Genomic DNA, 24,635 nt, shown 5'->3' on the forward strand with positions numbered 1-24,635 from the left:
CTCCAGAACCAGAAGGAAAGATAATCATCTGATAGTCCCGTCTGATAGTCACTTGGAAGAGGAGGCAGAGCGACAAATGAAACACAGCTGTGTTCTCAACCCGGCTCGGATTTCATATTCATCCCAATTTACATTCTATTGCGGTCTTATGCACAAGTTCTGTGATTTCTGGCTCAGATCTATATGATGCGAGAAAGGAATTCAGGTTCCATTCACTTGGCAGAGAGAGGAAGTTGCAGTCAGGGCGGTTAATATCATAACAATCTATTGATTGCTTAGTTTCCTGTGTTCCCTAAAATAGAATCTTATTTGTCCTCAATTATACAAATTGTTAGTCGACTTGTTTACTGTGTGTTACGTCACACATACATTTGTGTTGAGCTCAACTGGAAGTTTTAAATGCAAATGATGTTGTTTGGTGCCAGATGTGCGCCACATTGTTAGACTAGCACCCGACTGGAAAGAAAGAAAGAAGCATTCTACGTAAAAGACATATTTGTAGCAGGAGATTTTCATTAGAAAATTCTACCTGTTGCAAGTTAAGCGTTTACAAATCCTCTGAAGTTCTGTAGGATGAAAGATGGTGCGTAGACTTGGAAATGAAAACAGCATGATCAGGTCATTCTATAGCGTTCTGTCTTCAAACAGGATTGAGGTTGAGCGTAGTTTTATATTACCTGTAAACTTGAGAAATGGCAGCGCTACAGGCTCGTCGGTCCAACCGACCGCCGGGTTCTGAACCTCAATACATTCCTGGTCACAGTTGAAATATCCATAGCACCAAGAAGCCGATTGAAGACTGTGTACAGAAAGCTGACGTCAATGTCCGATCAGATTCATAATAATGTTTACCTATTCTTTGATTAGAGAGCTTCAGTCAACATATTTCCTATTTTATGTAGACAAACTCTTTGTGTGGCTGATTGTTCTTGGAAAACACTTAACGTTGGAGAATTTTTGCTTCTTTCGCTAAATGAAAACAGCCTTTGTGGGAACGAGACTATGCTAGCAGCTCTGAGACCACACGTAGGCCGTGTCCAGACGTGAACTCCGGAGGATGTCCTCAGAATTGGGTCCAGACTTTCTCCAGAGTTTTGCTTTTCACACAAGAACAACTTATTATTTTTTCGTTATTAATTCGTTAGAAATGCATGTAAGCAGACTTTTGACTTTTGTAGGTTCTCTGGAGCTAAGTGCACGACTGAAAGCAGCGATAGAGTTAGCTAAATGCTAACATGGTCATTTTTAGCAGGTAATAAGTTTGCCTTATTGACAATCTTTGTGTAGTTTGTGTATTTCAATTGGTAATATTTGCTTATTTGCCAAAGTACAACGAAAAAAAGCATTACTCAACTTTTGCAGCCACAATGTTGTGTAGGAAATTGAACTGTTTGCCTCCCGATTGTCACAACCATAGAATGTTCTTGCCTTAATAACTTGCAGAGTTGTAGAATCCTGTCTGTGAATATAAAAAACCACTGTTTACATCTGACGGTTTATCAAAGTAATAACCCAAGGATCTTGAATTAAATGATGATATACACTTAAAGTATTTGGACAGACTTTTCCTGGAGATCATTTTGCGGTAAATCTGTATCTTTAAGTTTATTCACGTAGCGTTAAGATACAAACATCATGCAGAGAGCGTTCTTCATGCTTCAGTTTTGTTTCCTCTCTTCTACCTGAATGACCTTCCTCAAAACAACAGGTGGCACATTTGACAGCCAAAGTAAAAGTTAACCTTTGTGATTTATTAATAAAGGGGAACTTATTTTCAGCATCTATTCATAGACCAGATATTTTTAACCTTAACAAAGAGATAACCAAGCAGAACAGGACGAGGAAACTGTTGAGTGACCATAGCTCACCTCTGTCCTGATCAGAACCATGTGGGACGTCCTCTCTATGCTTTTCAGATGTTTGACAACTGTGTGGGACGATATTTGCCAGAGTGCATTGCTGTGCCTGATGGAAATTAATACAGACACGATGTGGGATAGCTGAGAGCTGGAAACAAGAGTTTGAAGTGGGGGTGGCAACATGCAGCGTGTAGAAACTGGCTCGCTGCTTGGGAGATTTTTTTCAGACTCAAGGTTTTTCTTTCATACACATATGAATATTTATGTAATTTTTTTTTGGAGAAACGTTTTTTTCATTTTAAAAGAGAAAGAATCTAACTTTTAGATTTCAAGCTGCTTTTAGACATTCACTGAACTGGGGATATTCTCCTGAAGTTCTCCGGAGGAGCTGAATAGTATAATATAATAATGAGCTTTATTCATATTGCACTTTTCTTTACAAACTGCTAAATAACAAGAAGCAAAACCAACAGACAGACAGTTGGCTAGAAAAACGTTGGCCACATAAGTGGTAGAGCAGTAAAAATGACTAAAACAACAATGAAACAACAAACACTGAATATAAATATGTCACATGTGTAGAAGATGCCCAACGAAAACATCAACTTGGAAAAACTTTGAGCTTCGAGAGCTTTTGGTGACACAGGCCAGCGTCCACTAACGTCCTGTTGTGAACGTGAAAATGTCCCGACCCAATTCTGTTGAGTAAATATCTGAAAATTGCTGCAGTTCAAGTAATTGAGGGTAACTTTGTCCATTTACTCAAGAACTGTGCTTGGGTTCAATTTTATGATACTGAGTTTCTTTTTAATGCTACTTGACAGTTCTACTCTACAGTTCAGCTCAATGAGTCACACACACACACAGACACACACACTCACAGACACACACACACACACACACACACACTCACACACACACACACACCCTTGAAAGAGCGCAGTGGTGAGAGGGGAGGGGAGTTTTGTTGGTGTTGGGCAGGAGAAGGAGGGTCAAACAGTCTTTGGATGTATGAAGGAGCCTCAAGCATCACATTTGGCTCCAATCAAATCAGTGATGTTTTTTGGCCACAATATCTGAAACAGATGGAGGAGTACGGTTCTTTTGTGTAAACGCTGTTCGGATTGGAAGAGCAGATCTCCTTTTCCTTTTAACGCTCTTTTTCTCTGTCTTCTGAGACGCTGTGTATTCTTCCATGTCAGAGGCTGAAGGATTTAAATGTCTAATGACTTTAAGGTGTTGTTTTCACTCTTTTCTCTGTGTCCCTGGTTCGGATTATTTCCATGTTGTGACTGTAGCTTGTGTGGCCTTCTGTTAACAATAATAATACCTCAACCTTTCACCTGCCTGTAACGTGAGGCCCAATAGACTTGACCACAGACTTGAGTGTGAATGTCAGCCTAAAAAAAATGTGTCTCTGGACATGCAAAGTTGTTTCACACCCTCAAGTGACCTCTGACCTCTGAGGAAAGCAGCTGGAGGGGGGGCTGAAGTGTCGTCGGGGGCAGTTTTAACCACAAGGTGAAAACATGAGGGCAGGTGCTCCCTACAGGCTCCTCCGCTCCCAATGCAAGAGGCCTGGTTCTCCTGTGATGGATGAGTCTGGCTGAGATGCCAGGCCTCTTTGGGGCAGAGTCCACAGCAGGGGGGGCACCGTCTGGGAACAGAATGTCACAGTTGGCCCTGAGGACGGAGATTTATGCCCCAACCTCAGGTTCAAACAACTGCGTCTGACACAGCATAGATGAGGTGGCAGTGACAGCTTGGACCCAAAAGAGTCCATCCATATCTGTCTGTGGAGACATGAGGAGGAGGAAGAGGTGAGGGTTTTCCAACGTAAACATCCTGACACTAGAAAGTTAGTAAGTAAGGAGGTAATAAGTTATTAAGTACGTAACCAAGGAAATTAAAGTAAAACCAAGGAAAAGAAACACTAAGAAGAGGAAAGAAAGGGCCAAGGAACGGACAAGATAAGAAAGACTAAGGTAAGGAAAGGAAAAGAAAGACTAAGGTAAGGAAAGGGAATTCCAAGGAAAGACAAAGGAAAGGAAAGAAAAGGAAAAGACTAAGAAAAGGAAAGGAAAAGAAAGACCAAGGAAAGGAGACGGAATTGCAAGGAAAGGAAAGGATAAGTAAGACCAAGGAAAGAACAGGAAAAGAAAGCCTGTTCTTCACCTCTCTGACTACCTACATACTGAATATTAAACATATTTACTGTATAGATTTGGAGATTTTTCAAAGTAAAGTCCAACATGTGTACAATCAAATCCGTTCATTTCTGGATATTTCAAAGTTCTATAAAAATACTTTGCTCAATAAGTTCAGAGAGAGACTGATATGCTTGTGTTCAGGACCTCTCTGACTACCTACATACTGAGTATTAAACATATTTACTGTATAGATTTGGAGATGAAAGAAAAAGGAAAAGAAAGACAAAGGAAAGGAAGGGAAAGTGTCCACAGATGTCAATAAGAAGGCCAATCCATAATGTCCTCGCTTTAAATGTGCGATCACCATTTGTTTTGAATCACATGCGAGGACACAAGCTCTGGTCAGATCCTCACTCAGACTGAACACTGACCTTCAAATGAAGTCTGAATCTAATGAGAAGCCAAAGTAAAGAATATAGAATGTGAGAGTGATGTGGCTCATTAAGCCGGCGCCTTTCACTCAGCGCTTCCACTCTTTGTGTTTGTTCCACTCAACAGAAAAAAATCTGCAAAAACAAAGAAGGATTTCTTTCCTGTGCCCGTCTTCAACAGTTTTTATAAATGAAGGACAGACAGAATGAAACAAACAGACCAGAACCTTTCCCCTCAGCCCCCTGCAGAAGCCACAAGCAAAGTTTCCCCCCAAACCACTCTACCATCCATTACACACACTTACGTATATATACACAAACCAGCCACAGCGACCGAGGTATAAACACAGGTGATGTGCGGCATGAGTTCACCCGCTGACCAGTGAAATCTGTTTCAGTTTGCTCCGGCTGACGACGTGCATGGGCCTCAGCTTTCTGTTGGACCCATTAGAGCCTCGGCTGCAGAGGGAGGTCGAACCGGGAACGGTTTTAAACAATTAGGGCCGTAGACACATGTGTGGGAGACAGACGGAACAGCTCAGTGTGTGTGTGTGTGTGTGTGTGTGTGTGTGTGTGTGTGTGTGTGTGTGTGTGTGTTGTCTTCCTTATAAGGACAAAATGCAAATCATTTAAACATGTTTTAAAGTTAAGGTTTGGGGGGTAAGCAAGAAGTAGTTATGGTTAAGGTTAGTGCAAGTTTCCAGGAAATTAATGGAAGTTGATGTAATGACCTCTGCAGCTCTGAAGTCATGGAGACGCGCATGCATCTGTGTGTGTGTGTGTGTGTGTGTGTGTGTGTGTGTGTGTGTGTGTGTGTGTGTGTGTGTGTGTGTGTGTGTTGGGGGTTCCCAGGCCTATGAAAGTGTGCTCAGTGTCCCATGTGGAGTTCATTTAATCCCTTCACTTTGAGAATACTCCGGAGAGTGTAGAAGCATAAAGCATGTGTGCATTTAAACAGTTTAGTTTGCTGGACTATAAGAAGAATGTGACTCTGCGTTTAGTAATGTGCTTATATACAGTGCAGAGGGAGATGATGTATACACTGTGGGGGTTATATACAGTGTAGAAATAGGCTATTTAAAACAGACGTATATGGAATGGTGGCCGTGAAGTGGAAAAACCACAACACACAATGACAAATACGGAAAAAAAGAACAATTTACAAATCACAAACATGTTTTGTCAGCTTTTCCTTCCTGTTAAAAAGATGCTTCAGGGCCACCGTACTATATGTGCTCCATATACAAGAGTGCTTGGCATTTAAGCTCTATGAGAAATTCACTGAGGATCACTCACTCCACAAAACGTTATTTCCCATGCAAATGTTTGTGTTATTATTTTTGTAGATAGATTCATAGTGGGAACCATTTTTATGTTAAAGGTTTATCAAAGTTTATGATTTTAATACTCAGAAGCAATAGACCCAAGAGGCGATTAGCCAAGCTTAGCAAATAGACTGGAATAAAGTTAAAACAGCAAACTTCAGATATAAATCCCAATACCTCCAATCCAATTTTCAAATTGTATCTTATTTCATCTGTATGAAAACTGCTTTTGTCAAATTTAAAACCTTAAATTTCTTCAACAAACAAGAAACTGAGCAGGTCTTGTTTAATCCTTCAGTTGTAAAAGCAGCTTTGAAACCCACACACCATGGACTGGATTAGAATGAATGTTATACAGAGAGTTGTATACACTGGCTGTGACATCTGATCTGGCTACGTAACATCTGGCACTATGAAGCAGGGCCAGGACCATGTTTTGGTTGGAACGCCATAAGTCAATATGGTGCCATCGCCATTATTTAACCAGGACTGTCGAGCGAAGATTTGAAGAATATTTGATTAAGAGGCCGCGGAGAAAGATAAGCGTTGTCGTGTTTACTGTCTGCTCGTGTGCAGAAGTGTCTTGTGGCGAGCTGATGTTTTTATCCCTCTGTAACAAATACAAGCAGAATGTCAAACAATTAGAGGAGAAGCACTTTGGAGGAGGCCGTTTAGTTGGATTGCTGTGGTTGGAGAAGCCCTGGGCATTAAAGGGGACCCATCATTCCGTTAATGTGAGGCCTGGTTTTAAGCGTGTGTGCGGTGATCTGTCTCCCCGAAGAGTTTGGGATAACGCCGGTTGTTTTCCGCCTCCTCTCAGCAGGACTCTGCAGGTTTAACGGGCGTCGCCTCGGGCCTGTTCCGTCTGCGTCCGCACACCAGTACAACCAAACACACACGCACACACAACGCACTGGCGCTACTGGGAGTCAGCACGAACCCACTCGCTTCTGGGACTGTGTTCAGGGATAGTAAAAGTCTCGGTGATTCCCTCCGACCGCACTCGGGCTGCGCTCCTCTGTTGCAATCGCAGGAGAATTCGGCGCGTGGGGTTTTAATGTTGCCCTCCACTAATGAAAACAACAGGAAAGCAATGATGACATGTTCGAAGGTCCACGAGACAAATTACAATCGGTGGTTGGCGCTTTTACAAAAGTATTTTCTCCTATGGAGTAAAAGTGGCTGTAAAATAAACCTGGTGGCCCAGTGGAATAAGATTATCAGACATTGTATAACAGTATGAAAAGTACAGAAGCAAAGTTTCTTGCAGTAAAATAAACAAACAGATGCACATATTTAGCTGCTTTGAGGCTGACTGGTCTGGTTTGATTTAGGAAATGACTTGTAAAACATTTTCAGTTTTCTGTTTGCAGCATGTTCCCTTGGGGAGGAAAGCATCCTGAACAAAATAATACAAAACTCACTTTTCATTTGTCGCTACAATTGGTCAACGATCTTTTTGTGTAACTTGTTTGCTTGTGTTGGTTGTGAATGACACAAAAAACAACTTGTTTCACCATATTTCCAGGTAGAATATGAGATGCAATGACGGCAGAGAAGCGTATTATGCTGCAGAAGCGGTTTGAGACGTTATGTTTAACTGTGAGACAACAATTGGAATCGATTAAACCTCTTGGGGGATGAGAGTATCAGTGAAAAAGCTAAAAGCTACAAATGGATAATATGATACTCCAAAGGAAAATACACTTAGTGAAGAACCGCTGCAAGGTTATCAATCCTATTCTCTTGGGATTCTCAGGACAGAGGCCATGTTGTTCTATCCCTCGTGTAACTTTCTTTTATATCATGATTTTATATTAATTATTGTAATTTACAAGAATAAACTTATTACATTACAAGAATAAAGCAAAACATGTAAATAAGCAATAGGAGATATTATTTTATAACATTAAGACTTGATTGTGATTAATGCACAACTTTTTTCTTGTGAAATATCAAAATTAGTAGATAAAGATCTAAAACATTACAAATATCATTTTATGAGCGGTTTTCCTTCTGGTTTAATCGAGATGCCTTTCATTCCTCAGCATATTTAAATTTCCTAGAAAACAATAAAGTCCGAACTCACTCTGCTCATGCGTGTGTGTATTTGTTGGCAGGTCAGATGTATCTGGATAAAATTACCCCAAATTACATTTACTTAAGTTAAATGGAGTAATCCGTCTTATTTGTAGTAGACATACTAGTGTAAGGAAAGAAATCTGGAAAATGACAAATGATTATATTGCAGATCTGCTTTCTGTACCGTGCGTTTGTAGGATAATTATACTTTGATGGCTTTGCTCCATTTGGAAACTGTACAAAGCAGCAATGAGTCAAATCCTGGTTCGTGGTTCAGAGTGAAAAATCAGAGGTGAAACCAGGAAGTAAAGTTTGTCCAGAGTTTGAGCTGAACTTGGTGTAAAGTCCGTTTTTTGTTCCAAACACATACACACACTTCAACTATATCTCAAAATAAAAGGTGTCCTTGTTGTGGTGTCACAACTGTGAATGAATACCAAACCTTTATTTACACTTGAGCCCATGTCTGGTATTCCAGAGGTCACTGTGGGTCACTTGCTCGACCGCTTCCACCATCGCTAAAATTTAGAGGGGTGGGTTTTTCGTTTTATTTTTTTTTGTAAACCCTCGAATTCCTGAGATGAAGGTATGTGAGATTATATTTCCCAACACAAACTTCCAAAAGGCAAATGATCCATGACTTCTTCCAGAGCTGCAATTTGTTCATGTCACGCAAAACTTATCGTTGTAGGAAGTTAAACACACACACACACACGCCTACACACACACACAGTCACACACACATACACACACACACGCACACACACACTTATTTAAAGATCATTTGTCTTTATCATCTGCGTTGACTGTCTATAAACAAGCCAATTGTTATTTCAAAGCAAAAAAATTAAGTTGTTCCCTAATAATAAATTGCACATTTAAGGCAAATACTTCATTTGAAAATACAATATTAATCAGCTGTTCTTTTTTATCAATCTTCTCTAAGAATACCTCAATTTAGGATTTAAATTTTTGCTTTAAGAAGAACAAGACTTGAATAAGAGATGTTTCAAACAATGTACTATAACTAACAGTGGAGTATACATTTACAAATCAAATATACGTTTATCTGTAGGCTAAAACAAACACTTTTCTTTGACCTTGAACAAATGATTCATCCTGACTGACGATGCAGTCTCTCTCCCTGTCAACAAATAAAGTTACATCCGTCCCTTTAAAGGCATTTTAGTTGTTAGAAGTTTAATGATCGTTAAATTCCTAATAAGGGTAAACGAGAAGAACTTTCGCTTCTGTTGAAATTCTAATTCAAAATCTCACTTTTATCAGTTTGGTAAATGTGGGCACAGAATGTGACTTAAAACCAGCACAGTAAACATCCCTCACTGATATCAAAGTCTTTTTAAATAGTTTAAACATCTTTTTATTCTAGTTCAGTTAACGCTCATTTTAATAATTTGTGGGGGGAAACTACAGCAACATCCTTTTTTTAATGAGGAATGTGTGAAGGTGGCAAGGGGCACGACTTCTCCACAGGGGGTGCAGATCAGGTACAGGTCAGACAGAAGACTCCTCTGTGGCTGCAGAACTGCTTGTACTTTAGTTGAAGTTGTAAAGTCGCTCAGTGTGAGTCTTCCAGCTTCGGTATCGGTCAGGGGTCAGAGAGCAGCGCCCTGTAGAAGGATCTGCTCGTCACGCTAACATCCTGTGAGCGTAAACCTGCCTGTTTGTGGATCCTGTGACACTAACCTGGACGAGGTCTCACACTTTAGATACTGAGATGCGTCTTCAATGTTCCGGAAATAATCACACACCTGTGGGTTTGCCTTCACGATGCTGTCAGAGCAAATCGCTGGATCTGTGCTGCAAATATCAAGCTACAGCCAGGAACCAGTTAGCTTAGCTTAGCACAAAGACAGAAAATGTGGGAAACTACAAGCCTGTATCTGGTAATACACCCATCTTTTCAAACCAACTCTCAGAATAATAATTAAAACAAAGAGGTTGTTTTCACCTTTGTCTGTTTGTTGCTTTTTGTTTGGAGGATAATTGGGCAGATTTAGGTCAGTCGGTGCAGATTATCTGCCCAAATAATCCTGAATAGCCAATGAGAGCGAGCTGACCAGCAAGCGTCATCAACCGGATGTTGTGTACTTGTGCAGCAAGTGTACAACTCCAGTTCAAGGTGTTGGTATTGCACCTAAAAGTTGTTTGCCAGCCTCAACAAAACTGAAGATAAAGAAGAAGTATCTTGTGTTTGTCAAATTTCTGTGAGATTCCAAATCTCTGGAATCACCAGATTCGAGTGATCAAGATGATTTGGCCTCACTTTTGGGTTGGCGTCATGTCGGCCATCTTTATATACAGTGTATGAGATGTGTACGTTTTATCTGTAAAACAAATTAAATGAAGTCTGATCAGAAAAAACTCTGAACATGTTTCCAAAAACTATACAACCTCAAATGTCGATGCCTTGATTTAACAGAAAATAAACGGCTCTAGCTCCCTCTCCACATATTTGACCACTTCTATACGTCCACGTTTCTCATACACGTTTAATCCCACAGCTGCTCTGAGCCGCCACACTGAGTCAATTAGACCCGTTCAATGGGAACATCAATTAGGCCAAGCAGGGAACATCTATATGACTCGAGCTCTAATCCGATTAATTCCCGTTGGATGGGACAAATTCTTTCCCAAATGTCAACGTACAAGGAGTGATTGAAGTTAACAAGCTCATTAGTGCACTTTGGGACAATGCTCAGAGCTGTAGGGTTGATTCTCAGCTGGCAGTCGAGGGGCCTTGGAGGATCAGTAAAGATTCCTGCTCCTTACAGTGGATCTGTTTTATTGTGTTCTAATAAATAATGATTTCAGACGACTGAGATTTAACGGACATTTGGCACCATCCTATGTATTTCGAGATGATGCTACACACTGTGCTCATTTTCCTTTTAGTGAAAACACAATGGACCGATGGACAATGGCACAGGAGAATAAACTATGTTAGACTTTCACTCCACAGACAGAATCAATTCATGTCCGTGTTGCCTCTAATGCAACATGGTACCAGTTAGTTAGGTACAGAAGATCGCTAGACCTATCCTTTCATTTATTCTGGTCAGACTTCATTTGCCTTAAATCTCCTGTATGGAGCTACTTAGCTTTTCGGCACAGAATCTTTGAGAATCAAGATCTAGTAAGAAAGTGGACTTTTCAAAACGCATGGGTCCTGGTTCCCATTATAACCCTGGTGGCTTTGATGGTGGACTCTTCATGAACATCCAATAAATTGATTTCGCCAACATTTCAGCCGACGCTCCTTTTGAACCTGCGCCGTACACTGTGTGATTGTGTCTGACAGCATCGTCTAGCCCTCGACTCTTTATGAAGACAGGAAGGAGAAGGTGAAAGGGGGGTGGAGGGAGGGGGGGGTAGAACAACGAATGACAGATGGACCAGAGGGTCTGACAAGCTGTGTCTCATTTTCCCGAGTTGTAATGAGAACCCGCTGGGGTGACTTTAGGCACAGGCCCAGGATCAGTTTACCTCTGTCCTGAGCCTCTGACTTTTACTGTCTGTGAAACCCTATTGTTAATGCAGGCTGCATGTTTTCTGTGTTTGGAGGAATAAAGCCTGCGTGGTAAAGCATGATCACATCCAAACCCTCTATCCACTGTTGATCCTTTCCCTTCATTTATACCCTTTAACTCTACAAGATGAACTCAAGCATCTGGGACGGATCAGCTCGACTAGTTTACCACATGTTTTATATTTATCTGATGCCCCAGGAGCCGGCATACGAGGCATCAGCCGTCTGTTTACGGATGATCAGCGAGAAGGTTAGCTAGTGACCTACCACGTACAGTTCGGCCAGATGACCTACTGCTCACCTAGAAGGAGTCTAGTTGCAGGTTAACAGGGGGCTCCAGCTCCTAAATGGTCGTATAAGTGTTTCAACAGAGAGCTGAATAGAACTAACACACTTTGAAGGAGCTGGGATGAGAGGGGTGGGGGGGCGGGAGTAGCCCTATAAAAGCAAGTTAAACCTTTGACACTGACTGAAGAACCAGTTAAGTCCTCGGTTCCTAATGTTGTTAATCCTGATAGATTTCAAAGACGTTTTTTGTTCTTTAAAGAGTTAAATTCACCGAAATTACAGATCTCAAATGTTTTCTTAGGAATGAATTCAGAAGAAACGCTCCCTATTACAAAAGCATGTTGTCTGGATCATTCAGATTAACAAAGACACTGTTTCTGGAAATAGATATTGTTTTGTCAAAGTAATATTTCAATGATTTCAAGATTATTCACTAAAGTTGCCTTCAGACACCATCTCCTGAAATTATCCAGACGGGCTAATTGTGAGAACACAAATGTCCAAGTCACTTGCTCTGGATTATCTCCAGACCTTTTTCCTCCCAACCCCCCGATTAAAATCTCAGAAGAATGTCCGAGTTTGAGAATACAACAGGAAAATGACCGTGAGCGCAGCAAGAAGAAAACAAATATCTCAGGACAAGATGTCAACTTGGAAAGACAAAGAGAATCAAGAGCTTTTGGCGTTAATGTCCAACACCAGGGTTGGTCTGCTACAAACAAGAACTCAGAAAAGGAAACATCAGTCATAACGATGGGTTATATTTTCAGATAAACCAACCAACCACCAACCCAGAGAAATTATGAGATTTCTCCTTGAATCCTGTTTTTGGTTGGAGGCTGAAATCTCAGGGACAGATTCCTCCATAAATAAACCCCTTCAATAAACTTACTTACTTACTTACTGGTAAGAGACTCTGATTTCTAAAACTAATTTTGACATTGTCCCACCACAACAGATGCAGCATGTGTCCCCATAACTGCAGCTTTGCTCTCCTGAGAGTGAACAATGTAGATCCATGAGGCATTTTAATTCATTAATTATCTCTCGTTCAGGAGACGGGAAGCACTTCCTGTCTCGCCAGCAGAAAAACAGTGTAACACCTAATTTAAGGGTGCAGTAAGGTATTAATAAAACACTCTTTAAATAAACCAGACTTGCAAAAATATTTAATAGGTCCTGTTTTGTATATGGAAAGAAAAACAAGCGTTGTGGGAACTGACCAGAAATATCCTATTAGTTCAATTCTGCAAAAAAAAATAAATCTTGGCACACGTAGAGCTATAAACTTTAATGACATGTTTAATTCCGAGGAAATAAACTACAGCTGTGTTTTCAATGCAAACAGTATTTCCTGTATTTAAAGCAAGTGACTCATAACGTGTCTTGAATGATCGAAGGAGCTGCCGAGTGGAAAAGGTAAGAGAGGCCGATGACGATAGAGGAATGAACATGTGCCACTGGATGGGTTTTGGAACATGTTGGATCATCACTAAATATACCTGTAGTTGTTTTTGGGGAACATAAATTGTGCTCCATTGTACATGGGGGGGCAGTGGAGACCTCAGATATGTCTCAGTCTGGGAAAGTGAAACCAAAATATCTGCATTTCTTGAAATAACATATGGGAAAAGACACCTTTGGGATTTGTGTGACCTGACCATTTGAGTTCCTCAAACCTTTTACATTGGAGCCTGGAGTGCTGGTTTATTTCACCTCCTTGCAAAGGGAGGAAGAGGAAGGTGAAGCCTGAGAAGAACCACACGGCTGCACGGCTGCAGACCAGACTGTAGCTCAAGGGGGTCTGGGGCAGTGGATGGGAGCCAGAGCCCTGAGCAGGAGGAGGCAGATTCGGTTTCACCCCTGAGTGTGTGCTGAATGGAGGTCTCCCTCTCACACCAATATTTCATCATGTGTGGGTATGAACCTGCAGGGCTGCCCATGAGGATTTCACTGCCATACACGCCTAATGATGGAAAATGAACGCTCCACTGAACAGAGCTAAATGCCCCCACTGACAACACTCACAAAGTATTTACAGTGCAGGCCCCGAGAGCAGCAAAGTGAGGGATCACTCCTTTCTGTGGAGTTTAATGAGGAAAACCTGTCACACACGGTTTGTTAGGATTTCCAATGAAGGGCAGGAGATGAGGGAAATTGTTAAGAGGACAACTGGTAATAAAATACGATTAACTATAATTAGAAATAAAGGAGGAAATCAAAATGGGATTTGCTTTGATTTAAACTGATCCACTGGTTCCACCTGATATGAGGAGACCATGCGTCTTTACGCACAGCATCCAGACTCCACCCAGACATGCCTGGAAGAAAACCCCTCGTCCCAGTGGTGGGCTGCTCACTGACAGAAGCTGCATCCACACTGACGGATGCTCAACTGACCCTGATCACGCGTCTGTGCCATAGGTCTGTGCTCACAACTTTTTACGCACAACTTTTTACGCACAGGACAAGATGAGAGCCTTGGTTTCTGCAGCCACGTTCCTCTGGGTGATCGCGATTCCCTGCACGGAAGCCATCCACGGAATGTATAACTTTGGCCAGCACGAGTTATTCTACAAAAAGAACCACTGCAAGCAAATCCCGGCCAACCTCCTGCTGTGCCACGACATCGAGTACACGGAGATGCGCCTCCCGAACCTGCTCGGACACGAAACCATGAACGAGGTTCTGCAGCAAGCCTCGTCCTGGATCCCGCTGGTGCAGAAGCAATGCCACCCGGACACAAGGAAGTTCCTGTGCTCCCTGTTCGCTCCCGTGTGCCTGGACGAGCTGGACGAGCCCATCCAGCCGTGCAGGTCCCTGTGCGAGGCCGTGAAGCAGGGCTGCGCGCCGGTGATGTCCGCGTTCGGGTTCCCCTGGCCCAAGATGCTGGACTGCGACCGCTTCCCGCTGGACAACGACCTGTGCATCCCCCCGGCAGGCATCGACAACTTTGTGCCAGCCACCAAGGAGGGTAGGGTTGTGTTTGCATGTGTTGAAAGAAGCACACGTAAAAGCCAAATTCCTTAAAATAGATATATTATCCTGTACTTCTTTTGTATACAACATATTTCCTGATAGATTTCAAAGACGTTTTTGGTTTTTTAAAAGTTAAATTCACAGCAATTACAGATCTCAAATGTTTTCTTAAGAATTAAGAATTATCTCAGAAGAAAAGCTCCCTATTACAAAAGCATTTTCTCTGGATCATTCAGATTAACAGACACACTGTTTCTGGAAATAGATATTGTTTTGTCAAAGTAATATTTCAATGATTTTTACCTTAAAAAATCACAGATCATTCACTAAAGTTGCCTTCAGACATGAACTCTTGAAATTAACCAGACGGGCTAATTGTGAGAACACAAATGTCCAAGTCAGTTGCTCTGGACTATCTCCAGACCTTTTTTTTCAGCCCCCTGATTAGAATCTTGGAAGAATGTCCGAGTCAGAGAATACAACAGGAAAATGACTGTGAACGGAGTAAGAAGTAAACAAATATCTCAGAACAAGATGTCAACTTGGAAAGACAAAGAGATTCAAGAGCTTTCGACGTTTAATGTCTTAATGTATACAACATATTTGTGTCCATGCATTGCACCAGGATGTGTCTGCAACGTATTCTGATCAGTAAATATCATTCTTGTCATGAATTCTGTCAGATTATCTAATTACACGTTTATGAGTTCAATCATCACTGATCAGTTGTGTCTCATTTGTTTGTTCTAGTGCCCAGAGTCTGCGATGCTTGCAAGGAAACGGACGAAAATGACAACGAAATTGTTGACAACCTGTGTAAGAATGACTTTGGTAAGTGGGCCCATCCATTTTTACTAGAGTAGTAGTTCCTGAGGGGCCCCAAGGGGTCATGAAGGGAGGTTCCAGGGGTCCCCAGGCATTAAGGGGGTCACATTTCAGTGTTGGACAAGTTTAACTTCTCAAGATTGTGGCCAAGATTTCTCTCCTGGCTTTCATGTCCCCTGATGCCTGCATCTTAGCTCCAAATCAAATGTAAATACATGTGTCTTTCATCACAAGAGGATGATCTGTATAAAAACAAATTATCTGTGTGCCATGTCTTTAAAGCTCTGAAGATCAAAGTGAAAGAGATCTCCTACATCAACGGCGACACCAAGATAGTGCCGGAGACCAAGAGCAAGACCATCTACAAGCTGAACGGCGTGACGGAGCACGACCTGAGGAAGACGGTGCTGTGGCTGAGGGACGGCCTGCAGTGCATCTGCGAGGAGATGAACGACATCAATGCCGCCTACCTGGTCATGGGCCAGAAGAGGGACGGCCATCTGGTCATCACCTCGCTCAAGCGCTGGCAGAAGGGACAGCGCGAGTTCAAGAGGATTTCACGCAGCATCCGCAAGCTGCAGTGTTAGGAAGGAGAGAAGAAAACAAACTGCATGTGTTACTGTTGAAGATCAAGTTCAGTCGAGCTCTTCCCCCCGTTCAAATTTCACGATTGCCGTCAAATAAAGTCCAACAAAGATTTCTTCCCCGGCATTTAAAGAGACCTCACTTCATGTGTCAGCCACTGGTTCATCATTTAAAATGCTAGATTCAGATAAAAAGGTAATATGGGGCCCAGACATGGCTACAATAACTTTACAACAACTTTATTTGAGCTGGAATTTTCAGGTTTCGGCCAACACATTGCAACTAGGGTTAAACTACTTAAACGGCAACCTCCGGATTCTAAAAAATACATATTAAATCGCATGCAGACATTCATCTGACTTTCATCCAATGATTCCCATTCATTTTGCACTAGCCCCCTTAATAAAGTTCTCAAGCACCGGGTCCTTCCCTGGGGAGCTGTCTTCGCTGTCACCTCATTAATTGCAGTTAATTGCCCTCGGCCTCCGTCCCGTGGGCAGACGGGTCACTAATTGCATGGTTAGAGTTTTGAATCCAGGATTATAAAATGACTGACTCTAATAATCATTGGCAGATGAGGCCTATTGTTAAATCCTGCAGAAAGGTTGAGTTTTATTAGATTTTTAAAAGAGACGTTTCTTTTGTCTCCCTCTGTGCGGAGGCCTCAAACTGTGTTAAATCCTCAGAATTCGTTTTGAAAGAGTCAAAGGCCTTGACTAGACAAGACTCTAATTTAGGTTCATTAGAGTCTTTCTAAATTTGGTATTCGCTTCCCAGTTACAAACCTTGAGTCACTTTGTGAGGGAAGCTGTGATCCTGTGTCCGAGACTAATATAAAGATATTGGTGTTTTTGTATTCTTACCGTTTTCTCCAGCAAAAAAAAAAAAAATGAGAGATAGCTGGCTATATTCTCTGCCTGTTCAACATTTGTAATATTCTTGGTAAACCTTTTGTACTTGAGCCACTGCATATTTTTCTACCACAATATGATAAAAACTAAAATATTTTTCTACTCCGGACTTTCCCACGTCAGTTAAACTTTTTTGTAAACTTCATCCTGTTGTTTGAGTAACACAAGTTGGTTTTTGTTCTGGTGTTCAATGTTGATTATCTGGGTTTGTGGTTGGTGGTTTATAGCCGTGTGGTGGTGTGTATGTGTGCAATGTAAAGTTTGTTTTTCTTGGAAAGTATTACTGTGTAAATATCTAATACTGTCCGTTTTATCTTGTGTAATGTTTCCAGCTATTAAAAGTTGCCAACATGTTTTTTGAAATCGCTCATGAACTGAGTGTTGTTTAAAAACAAAACTAACAAGCTGACAATTAGGAGGTTAAGTTCAATAGCAAAAGGAAAACAAAACACTTACTAAGAGAAGAGGATTACAAAATAATCCTCATGGCCACAGATAGAGGATTAATTTAAAATCTGCAGAATCTGCTGTTAAACAGCGCCATCTTGTGGAAGTCGGCTGTAAAACTTGCGTAACGTTTGGTGCCACGTCTGTGATCTTCAAATCTATGTTTACAGTTTTTCTCCAATAAAATAATAAACTTCTTTAACTATATGAGGACTTCTTGGCAGTATCAGTTGTGGGGAATTTTGGCCGTTAATCGTCACGGAAATGCTTTTATTTTGACACAATGCTATGACCGTGCCTTTCTGAGAAACATGTTGCACCTGTTTGGTTTTTGTTCCTGATACTCGTTTGTTTTTCATAACTTGATTACTGTGGGAAATTCTGGTTCATCTCACACACCGAACCAGAAATGACACCACAGGATTTTAAAATATTCAACATCAGTCTTTGTTTATGAACCTTTCAAGAGTCTATTTCCTACCTTGTACTTTTAAACTAACAAGTGCTCTCTCGCTCTTTTTGTGAAGCTCTTTAACTTTTATTTCATGCCTTATCAAAAAAATCTTTGTTTCTCTTTCTCTATCACACCAAGAAGCAGACTGGGGGAGGCAGGGATCGAAACCACTAACCTTCAAGTTAGCGAACAACCCTCTTTACCTCCTGAGCCCCAGCTGCCAAGTGTCATCTTCAAATTGCTTGGATTAAACAAAAGTATATTATTCATGAATGACATTTGGAAACTTCTTTGCATTTTTGCTTCAGAATGACTTAAAATGATTTAATCATCAAAATAGTTGGTGATTAATTTACTGTCAACCATTTGATACCATTCATCCTAATGCTACCTGGATAATTGAATGCACTGACATGTAAAAATACAAAATAACCCACTTCACTGTCAGAGAAGAGTTCAAAACATTTCACCATTTTGATTCAAACAAAGTCAAATAAACCAAGGCAGTGTTGATGTGGGGAGAAAGCCCTTTATTAGTGTGGCTAATGAAAGGCAAAGGAAACCCTTAACAAAAACACATTTAAATTCACAAGGTCCAGATCTTTATTTTGATCTTCACCAAATTACACACACTCATAAATATCTGTTACCGAAACATTTTTCTCATTAAGATCCATGATTTATTTTCTGAGAAATCTGTGGAAACACCTTATCCTGCGATGTTAAAGTAAGTGATCAAATTTCCTGGATCCGCACCAACTTAACAGTACCTTCCCTAAACCATAACAAACCCTTCCACCAATTTTCATGGTAATCTGTCCAATTAAAACACAATATCCTTGTCGTGGTAAAAATGCACCGACATGTTGCGGCACACATGGTCCTTATCAGGGTGAGTGACCTTATTTGCCTTTTTTACTTTTCCCCATTTGTTTGAGGGGCTTCATCGGGGTCTTCTGATTGGTTGGGATCTCCAGACCTTTTCATTTATCCAGGTCAATCACAGCCACATCCCATGAGCTGCTGAGAGGTATCACATGAATGGAGGTGTGAACCAAATGAGGAAGAGAGGGGACGCCACATCCACCTCACCGCTGTCTTCTTCATGACCATGAAGAACCATGTGAGCTCAACATGATCGACCACAAACATAAGGTATCTGTGACTCACAAATTCCATCCTGACACCCCCCTCTTCACACCTTTCTATTCATATGACTCTGGACACTGTCACATGACAACCATGTGACTTTAATGAGTCACAACGTGACATTATAGTGGGATTGGCCCAGAAATACCTGGGACTCCCCAAGGGACAGTAGAGCTGAAGAAACCCCTTGAATGAATGTCTTTAAGAAAAACTCTACACTCTACTTATTCGGTCTAGACAGTTTCACTATGACTTGACTCAGAAACACAGGGTTCATATAGTTCAGAGTGCAATCACAGTTTTACTCATGTAGTTTAAGTATTTTTTGCCATGTACAAATATTAAACTGTCAAAGTAATGTGTATCCTATAAAACAAACAGCCTTTTTAAGAAGGATGAGCTTCATTGGTGCCTTTAAAACACCCAATGTTATCTATATCGCTCGATGTGATACTGTCTTTTCTTTTTATTTCATATAGATGAAATTAGTCAAATGAAAAAACACTAAATGTTCAACGAAAAGAAAAAAAAAACTATAGAAATGTCAGGTTCCAGGTTCTGACCAGTAAGAATTTTTGGGGTTTCTATGTTGTGTAGTTCTGTAATGGAATATTGGGGGATTTTGGACTGCTGGTAAAGGAGGACATACAACTATAGAACCGTTGATTGGGCAAAAGTTGCAGATGAACTGATAGTAAATGGTTATTTGTGGAATCTCATTATATTCAATTGTGGATTAGTCAGTCGCTTGAAAAGGTAACACAGAGGAAGTGATTAAACAAACTTCTCAGATATGCACAGTCACTACACAGGATGATATCACAGGCGTGTTACAGTAAAGTAAATCATCATGAGCTCATACTGGCACTATAGTTTTATTTACACTGTCAATGTGTAATTTGATATTTCCAAAGTTTCTGAAAGCTGAAATGACCGGGGAGGAATATTATGATCCAGTGCGTGATACTCATATGAGTCATGTAATAGTCTGGAAAGCTAAAACACACACACGCACACAGAGAGTAGCATGTACACAATTCAAGCTATACATCACAAAACAATTCAATTACATCACAATGAAGCCTTAGTAGTAAAAATAATACACGATCGATAAAGTTGAACAAACCAAACATGGCATATACATGGATAATGTATATAGATTGTGGGTTTAATGTATATGGAGTATTTGGTGTATATATAGTATAAAGTTTACATTGTGATGTATATATATATGGAGTATAGAGTATGAAGTGTACATTGTGATGTATATATATGGAGTAGAGTATGAAGTGTAAATTGTGATATATTTGGAGTATATAGAGAATGAAGTGTACATTGTGGTATATTTGGAGTATTTGAAGTATACAGAGTATAAAGTGTACATTGTGATTATATATATTTGGAGTATATCAATTATGAAGTGTACATTGTAATATATATTTGGAGTCTATAGTGTTTGAAGTGTATATTGTAATATATATTTGGAGTATATAGAGTACATTGTAATATATAAACAGGAGTATGGAGTATTTGGGAAATTTGCTGTAACAGGTGAAATGCCCTGATGTGACGTTCAGGGGGCGTGATGAGTGTCGGTGGAAACTCTGTAAACTACCTTTGGGGGAAAGTCATCTTCTGAATGTGTAATCGTTTAGGAATTGTATCATTAGACAATTCGATCAGGGGACTTCATCTTATTAGGACCTTTTTTCTTAACCCTTAGTTTCCCCAAAACATCAACAACAACAACACGATTAACCTTTAATGGTATTTCAACTTTATTTATAACTTTATTTTTCTCGGTAACATCTTGGCTAATTTAAGAAACTGGAAAATGACCACTTGTAGGAAACACTTGCTAAAAGGGAACTAAAATAACGTAGTAAGAACGGCTTTCGCTGGGAGTGCTGTGGTTTACGACGGCTGTGAACGCAGCGCGGCGGTACCTCTCTAGCTTAGCCGTTAGCATGGAAACTAGCTTAAAAGTTTATAGCACGCGTTTTAATAATAAACATGGTTGTCGTCCCCATGTGTGTGTGCTGTAGTTGCGGGGTCCTGCGGGATGTGAACGCACTCGAGTCCCGCACGGTGACGGCGGGGCTCGGAGCAGGCTGGGCTCCAAAAACTCCACGGGGAAGTTCCCCAGGAAATCCCCTTTCTGCTCGGGGATATTATTCTCCTGCTCACCGGCGCCTCACACGACTTCCTCGGTGCACGATGAACATGTCGGATTATTATTAACACAAACACATTTATTTTCCTTTAACATCCATCAAATCTCTCCGCCATGGATAATGAGGACAAGATGCGGAGCTTCAGCACCATCACCAGCCTGTACCATGAGACCCGGCAGGAGAGCGAGCTGCTGGAGAAGCAGATCCACGTCAAGGACAACATCATCGCCGACCTGAAGGCGAGGCTGGGCCGGTACGAGAGGCTCCATGTGTCGGTGGGGGGACCCGAGGACCCCCACCCGGAGGAGAAGCTGGTGGTCGGGCCCTCCAGGTCGCTGCTGGAGAGCCTGTGCCAGGAGATCTGCAAACTGAAACAGCGGGGAAGCGACGCCGAGTTCCGGGCGTCGCGACAGGAAGAGGTACCGATGTGTTCTCTCTCTCTGGGCTGGTGGAGGGGTGGAGGGGCAGATGGAGGAAAGTTACTTCAAGTGGATGTTAGTTGTGTTTTCACTGGAAAAGGAAGATAAAACTGGTTAAATGTGTGTTGGAACAATGTTTTGTTCGTGTTTTCTTTTCTTTATGTCTTTTTGTTTCCTTATGAATTTGTGTTATATTCTTCTAGGTTTAGTTTCTGTCTTGTTTCTTAAATTTTATTTCTTACAATCTTCTTTGTCTTGTTTCTTAAACATCTTTCTTACATTATTCTTTTTCTTGTTTCTTAAACATCTTTCTTTCACTTTTCCTTTTGTTTCTCTTCTTAAGCTTATTTTAATAAATTCAAATTTGTCCTAAAGCAATTTCTTCTTTAATTTTTCTAGTCTTTTATTCTTAAACACATTTATTTTCATTTCCCCCTTTTTTTCTTAAGCATTTTCTCTTTCATTTTATTCCCTGAAGCATTTTTATCCAGAATTTTAGCTAAAAACTTTCTTTTTTTGTTTCAAATTTTGCATTTAAAATAAGTTCCTGAATATGTTCGGTCTCATCTGCAGTGAAATAATTAGACAAACTTTTTGAAGAAAAAAACTCAAACAGAGCAATATTAGAGGCAATAATATAACCATGTGGTATATTTAACACTTAACAAACTGCCATGCTCATGCTCTTTATCTCCCTGCTCCCCCCCTCCAGGAGATCCAGAGGCTGACCTCTCACCTCCGAGAGAAGGATCTGGAGCTGGAGAGCGTCCGGTGTCAGCCCGACCACGAGAAGGACCGCGAGATCCAGCGGCTGCGCTCGGCCCTGGAGGAGAGGGAGCGCTGCGAGGCCACCAGGTCCGTCCTCTGCACCTCCCTGGTGGAGGAGGCCGACCAGCTCCGGGGGCAGCTCGGCGCCACCGTCAAGGTTTGCCAGGAGCTGCTGGCGAGGCTGGAGAGGAAGGACGGAGGAGCGGTGGAGGAGATGCCCCATCAGAAGAAGGCTAAGGAGGTGTGTGGAAGGGTTTGGACTCTAGGGTCTCTCCTCAAAACAATCCTGATTGTCCCACACATTCATATGCAGCGATATTACCCTGATTTAACTTCTCTTTAATTGTTTTCCACAGACGGCCGAGTCCTCCGACATGAGCGGAGTCAACACTCAAATCGTTCAACTTCAGGAGGAGAATAAACAGCTAAAGCAGCGAGTGGCATATGTAAGTCTTCATCAATACTTCTGGGCTTTAATACAACATCAGTTGAATGTTATATATTCAATATTGAATAGTACTATTGACACATTACACATTATCAAATGGTCTAAACGTTGTGTCTGATTCTTTTGTAGGTACAGGGTTTGAACTCCCAGTGGCAGAAGTACGACTCCAGCCGGGAGGACTACATCCGAGGTTTGTGTCAGAGGCTGAAGGAGAGCACCGGGCCGGGCCTGGTGCCGGCGCTGGGTTCTGTCAGCACTGGGTTGCTCCATCACGAAATCACCAGGCTCAACGGCTTACTTGAGGAGAAGATGAGCGAGTGTGCTCGGCTGGAAAGAGACGTGGATGACACGAGGAGGAAGGACCAGGAGCGCATCCAGACCCTGGAGCAACAGGTTGGTTGTGTTTTATTGTCTGTGTGTCTTCTGCTAAATTGAATCTGACTCAGCACGTGTGTAATGTTTTTTTTCTTGTCGTTCCTCAGGTTATAATCTACACAGACGACTTTAAGTCGGAGCGTAGGGACCGAGAGCGAGCACAGGGTCAGATCCAGGACCTGAAGGAGCAGGTTTATCAGCTGAAACAGCAGCTACACAAACAGGTACATAGACAACGGCCCGTCAATCAGGAAGCACTCACTTCTCTCCGGGTTTTAGCATCTTCCCATGTGTGTGTGTGGTTTGTACAATCCTAACTGTGTATGTGTCTCGTGGTTTTCAGCAGGGAGCCACCAGAGAGCAGAACAGATGTGTGGTTCCCATGTGTCGCGTGCACATAGGACACCGGATCTCCACACGGCGACACAAGGACAACACAGAGCATCTACTGAGGACCACCGCCGAGACGCAGACGCAGCCGCAGCCGCAGCAGCAACTCGCAGCCGCAGCCGCAACGCCGAGCCCCGCCTGGAGCGAGTGCCAGGACCTGTCCGAGCTGCAGTGCCCGCGGTGCATGGCCAAGTACAGTGACACGGACACGGCCGAGTACCTGAAGCACTGGGAGGAATGTGCCAAGCTGTAGAGGAACACTCATTCGGAAAAGACAGTCATTTGCTGACAGTAACTGAACACTGACGAGCAGCACTACACGGCAGAAAATAACCTGAGTGGAGTTTCCATCTTCGGGAGGCGTGACTACAAATGAATCAATTGATGTGAAATGTTTGTACATAGAGAAACAAAAGTGTACAACCCCCAGTTCCCCTGTCACAGGAGAAATGAGTTCATCGAGCCTTCAGTTGGAAAAGTGTCAGGTTCTGAGTCCTGGGGCAACACATGGGGTTACTGTGGAGGGGGGGGGGGGATGTCGATGCAATATATCAAATATCATATACCTCAATATGTCCAATTACAAATCTGTTGCACTTTCTTGACATTTAGCCCAAAACTAATTGTAGGATTGTACGATTTTAAAGATCCATAAGCTTCTTATTTTGGAACTAGATATCTAGTCAATAATGTGGTGCTATTCATAGTTTATTTTTGATCGAACTTGACATATTTTTTGTTCTGTAAATTATCTACTAAACAAATTTAAAATATAACTTAATATTTATTCTTCTTGCATATAAAGGAAGAGGCAGATCATTTAAGTGCGATGCCTTTTTTATTTTCCGCCAAAGCCAAGAAATATATATTTCTTAACTCAAATGTTTTTGAGAACCACTTTTTTTTTTTTTTTTTTTTTTTTAAGTGATTGCATCCCAACTGACAAAATGCTTATTTCTGTGATATCTGGTGCAGTTTTTCTCGAGCTGGCACATTATTTTTGTAATAAAAAAAACGTTCACCCAC

The 24,635-nt window shown here is 41.5% G+C and overlaps 2 protein-coding genes across 3 annotated transcripts; both read left to right on the forward strand.

Annotated features, from left to right (window-relative positions):
* Nucleotides 1-14,151: 14,151 nt before the first annotated feature.
* Nucleotides 14,152-16,076, forward strand: sfrp2 (secreted frizzled-related protein 2). The gene is made up of 3 exons (XM_061066509.1): nucleotides 14,152-14,659; nucleotides 15,415-15,495; nucleotides 15,772-16,076. The coding sequence occupies exons 1-3, from the start codon at nucleotides 14,158-14,160 to the stop codon at nucleotides 16,074-16,076; spliced, it is 888 nt and encodes a 295-aa protein (XP_060922492.1). The 5' UTR covers nucleotides 14,152-14,157.
* Nucleotides 16,077-20,882: 4,806 nt separating this feature from the next.
* tnip2 (TNFAIP3 interacting protein 2) lies at nucleotides 20,883-24,635 on the forward strand. Of its 2 annotated transcripts, none has more exons than XM_061086823.1 (6): nucleotides 20,883-21,628; nucleotides 22,341-22,637; nucleotides 22,753-22,842; nucleotides 22,974-23,237; nucleotides 23,327-23,443; nucleotides 23,566-24,635. In XM_061086823.1, exons 1-6 carry the CDS (start codon nucleotides 21,323-21,325, stop codon nucleotides 23,860-23,862), a joined length of 1,371 nt encoding a protein of 456 aa, XP_060942806.1. In that variant the 5' UTR covers nucleotides 20,883-21,322; the 3' UTR covers nucleotides 23,863-24,635. The 2 variants fall into 2 exon arrangements, with proteins under 2 accessions (XP_060942806.1, XP_060942799.1); XM_061086816.1 differs by having other exon boundaries at nucleotides 20,886-21,628; nucleotides 23,563-24,635.

This window comes from Limanda limanda, chromosome 2, assembly GCF_963576545.1.
Source record: "Limanda limanda chromosome 2, fLimLim1.1, whole genome shotgun sequence".
NCBI classification, from domain to species: domain Eukaryota; kingdom Metazoa; phylum Chordata; class Actinopteri; order Pleuronectiformes; family Pleuronectidae; genus Limanda; species Limanda limanda.